This window comes from Egretta garzetta, unplaced genomic scaffold (genome assembly GCF_000687185.1).
Source record: "Egretta garzetta isolate BGI_Z169 unplaced genomic scaffold, ASM68718v1 scaffold439, whole genome shotgun sequence".
In the NCBI taxonomy this organism is placed as follows: domain Eukaryota; kingdom Metazoa; phylum Chordata; class Aves; order Pelecaniformes; family Ardeidae; genus Egretta; species Egretta garzetta.
The window spans coordinates 2,396,009-2,399,921 of NW_009260803.1; the positions used below are offsets into that span (position 1 = coordinate 2,396,009).

The 3,913-nt window shown below is 36.1% G+C and overlaps 1 protein-coding gene across 1 annotated transcript in view; it reads left to right on the top strand.

The window, feature by feature from the left end:
• Positions 1 to 704: 704 nt before the first annotated feature.
• Positions 705 to 3,913, top strand: part of CENPK (centromere protein K) — a 20,950-nt gene continuing 17,741 nt past the window's right edge. Inside the window, exons 1-2 of the mRNA XM_009646890.2 lie at positions 705 to 713; positions 2,439 to 2,540. Of these exons, the coding sequence (XP_009645185.1) occupies positions 705 to 713; positions 2,439 to 2,540 (111 nt within the window). The remainder of the gene's footprint in view (positions 714 to 2,438; positions 2,541 to 3,913) is intronic.

Consider the following 3,913-nt stretch of genomic DNA (forward strand, 5'->3'; position numbering starts at 1 on the left):
GGAGGGGAGGGGAGGGGAGGAAAAAAAGAAAATACAAAGAAGGCTGCGCTCAGCCCTAGCCTGTGAGGAGGAACCTGCTTTCTGATGTCCTGTGGCTGGTGTAGTCCTGGGGCTTATCTCGGGGAGAATGGGGGCTCTTGTGTGATGTTATTTGTGTTCTGGTTTTCTTTTTCTCCTTCCTGAGGTGAACTCCCGGCTTGCTGTCTTTTTTTTTTTCCCCCCATCAGTTTTCCCAGGGCTGCTGTTATTTTACTTTCTGAATTTCTTCCAGTAGTTGGTCGGTTTGTATTTGTTGACAGGAAACGCTTCCCATAAATCTTGATTGTTCGCTTGGCTGGCATAGACCCTACAATACATACTTGGTCCCTGCTTGTATTGTTAACCTAATAATGTAGTTCTAAAATGAGGTAAGAAGGAATAACGTGTTGAAACTGGAATGCATTGATATTAATGACTTGCAAAAAAACCCAAAAAACCTTCAGTTTTCAGGTATGGTGTACAAATAGAGACCTAATTTTACCATACAGAAACAGGGAAAACTGCAAGCTACAAGGAAAAACATCTGGACACGACACTTCTATATATACACTTTTGAATGTAATTAGCAGCACAGTATTAGGAACCACAAGTCAGTTTGGCTTGTGCTACAGAAGCCTGTAGTATCTCCTCATATTTACATTTTGAAACTTTGTGTGAAATCAATAATGGCGATTGTGAAGGGCAACAATAATAAAATTATAATAATTTAAATATTGGGTGGGGTTTTTTTTGCTATGTATGCAGATATTTATTTAATATAAAGTTTTCATGTTGGTGGATTCTGTCATTGTCAGGGGATGCAGAAGGATAGGAATTTTTATCCCACTCCAGGTTCCCTTTCAAATTTCCAGAAGTTGTATTTTCTTTTTTTCCTCCCCCTCCACTTTTTTTTTTTTTTTTTTTTTTTTTTAATTTTTATTCAGGCTGTCTTAGCTCTGCTGCTGAGCCTTTTGGCCATGATGAAAATTATTTGTTCTGGCTTTTTTTGTTTGTCTCCCTGATGGTTTGGTTTTTGGTCTGAGAAAAAAGTACATTGCATCTTAAGATTGCTTAGTGTCTTTATTAGCCTTCTGTGGGGGACTTCGCTGGAGGCATTTCAGAAGTCTTAATAAGTTATGTGTACTAGTTGTCTTCTATGTTATGGAGACTTTCCAAGACTCTTAAGAAGATAATGATTTTCCTTTGCAAAAACTGCTTGTTAGACCTTATCAGATCATGGCAATCCAGATTTTCTGGTGTTCTGTTTTTAATTATTGATGCAACAAATTTGCCAGGAAGACTTAGTAGACATATTACTACCTTTCAGTTCTCTAGAATCCTTCCAGTGTTCAGTGAGACATTCTGGTTTCTTTTCTTAGCCACTCTGCTATGGCATACTTGTACTTTGGAGGTACTAGTTGAATATTTCACTCCTAAATTATTCTGGTTTTCAACCTAATCTTATCTGATGCTGCATTTTTGTTTTGAAAATGAACAAAAGGTGGGGTTAGGAATTTCTGCATCATTAAGAAGGCAGAGATATTTATTTCTTCCTTAGATCTTTGTCTCTTTTGATGTCTCTTTTTAACCTCTAAGTATGTGGTGGTCTTAGTGATCCATTTAAGTAGCTTTTTTAAAGGCTTCCTGCATCTTGTACATCTAGGAAATTACTGTTTGTGGTGGTTTTACCTTAAAAAAAATTCCCTTTGAGTGCCATTTCGGCCCTTCCTGCTTTTCCTTCTTAATTGCTGTTGTTGTCCATGTATCTCTTTATAGATTTAGCTAGCATTAAATTTCTGAATTTGTATGTTTTCTATCTGACCCAGCAGTTTCTCAAACTTTTTAATTTAACTTGATTCTTCTCCTGGCTGACCTGGTGCTGGCTGACCTCTTTCCTTGGTTGCCTGCATATCTTTCAGGTTCTTTTGTCTTTTTTTCTGTTACCTCCAGGACACTTTAATTTGTTAATCAAAAATTCTATGAATTCAAGTTGTTATAAGGAGAAATAGATTAGGACATCTATTGGAAGACAGAGCAGAACTAACTATGCTTAAGAACTTTGCAGATACATGGAAGAAAAGCATGGTTTTGCAGATGTGAGATTCTCTTATTGTTTCTTTATTAAAGCTGTCAGAAAATAAATGCCACTGCAGATAATCAAAGCAGTTTTGAAAATGTAGGACTTTGTGATTCAATTTTGAAGACACTATTAATGTTTAAATTTTACTGTAGTAATATAGCTAGCTGATTTTACTGAATGATTGGCTGCTTTCTAGAAATATAGGGGAGTTACCTGAAAGCTTTGGGTTCAGAGGGATTGCTCTGTTACATATTTGACCTGAAGTAGCAGGTATGATTCAGTAACCTGTTAATAATTATTGTAAATCTATATGACAACTGTTCTATTTGCTTGTTAATAGGCTAAATTTTTGCCAGACATCACCAGTGACTTAGTTTGTCCTGTGGATGCCAAAGAAGAACTCCTGGATGAATGTGAAAGCATTTGGAAGCAGATGGAAGAGGTATGCAAATCACAACTGACAGTCTAGATTTGTTGTAAACTCTCCTCAGTGTTTTTTTGTTCATCTCCCCATCCTTCACTGCATGCTTACCTCGCCCCCTCCGAAGAAACCACTGCAAGAAAAGATCTTCAGAAAGGCCAAAGGCAGAGAGGGTGGCAGGGGTGAAGAATGCCTTGCAGTGTCCGAATTTGTTTATAGTGTGCTGATATTATGATTTAGTTAACTAGAATGGGAGTGTACGTTAAAACTAGAGAAAAATGAAACAATTTACTTCTGTTCTGGTAGTACCAGCATACTGAGACTTCAGATCCTTCTCTCTTTAACCTCATAGAAGATGGGATTCAACTGCTGTTCACAAGTACTTTGGATTTTAAAGGAGAGAGAGAACAGGAGGAGAAAGAGGCTTAGGAGGATGATGTTAGCATATGCTCATGCAAACTGACAGTTACATCCTCAAGAATAAAATTTCTCTCTCTTGATATATGCTCCAATATGCTAATAATATTTTAGAGCAAGTAATTTTTATTTACAGGAATCCTGGGATAGAAACTTTTAACACTTCTGAGGGAACACTGTGCATCCTATAAGATTCTGCTGGGTCTGATGAAAAGTCATATTCTAAACTACGTTTTGAGAGTCTTAATTGCTACACTCAATTTTCTGTGCTTGAGTTCTGAGTTGTAGATTCAAAGCATTAAAAGTATCAGAAACTGAAGTAAAAATACTTCCAAACTTGAAGTAGAACAAAGTACAGACAACCCACAGTGTAATAATTTTACAGAATTAGATTTTAAAAGACTAATGTGATTTTATTTGTTGTTACATATAAACTTATCTTAATATTGGAAAAGTGACAGGTAATCCTATGTCTAGGTTTCTGAAGTGCTGTAATAAGTTATCAATAGAAGTCTTGTTTGGTGCTATTTCAGAGAATGTGAACTTTCTTTGGAATTTTCAGGTTAGAAGGGAAGTTAGAATGTTTATCATTATTAATTTAATTGAAAATCTTTGATATCTTGTTCCGAGCATCCCCAAAACAATACAGGAAGTGATAATGTGTGTTATTTTTGGAAGTTGATAAAAACAGTAGGATTTTTATTACTTTGTTGCATCCTGGATGCACACATGTTTCAGCAAAAAAATTAAACAACTACTAGTCACTGAATTAGCTCCTAGGTAATATGGTTTATGATGCAATGTTCCAACGATTGTTTGTCAGCATTAGCAGTTTTTATTGGAGAAATCGTGTATTGTATTTTGGTTCCGAAGTACTTCTTCGTAGTTTTACTGCTTAGCAGAATACATCCTGTCCTGTCATGGGGCAGGTTAAATTGCTGACAGTTGTAAAACACAAAAGAGTTTAAAAGCCATCT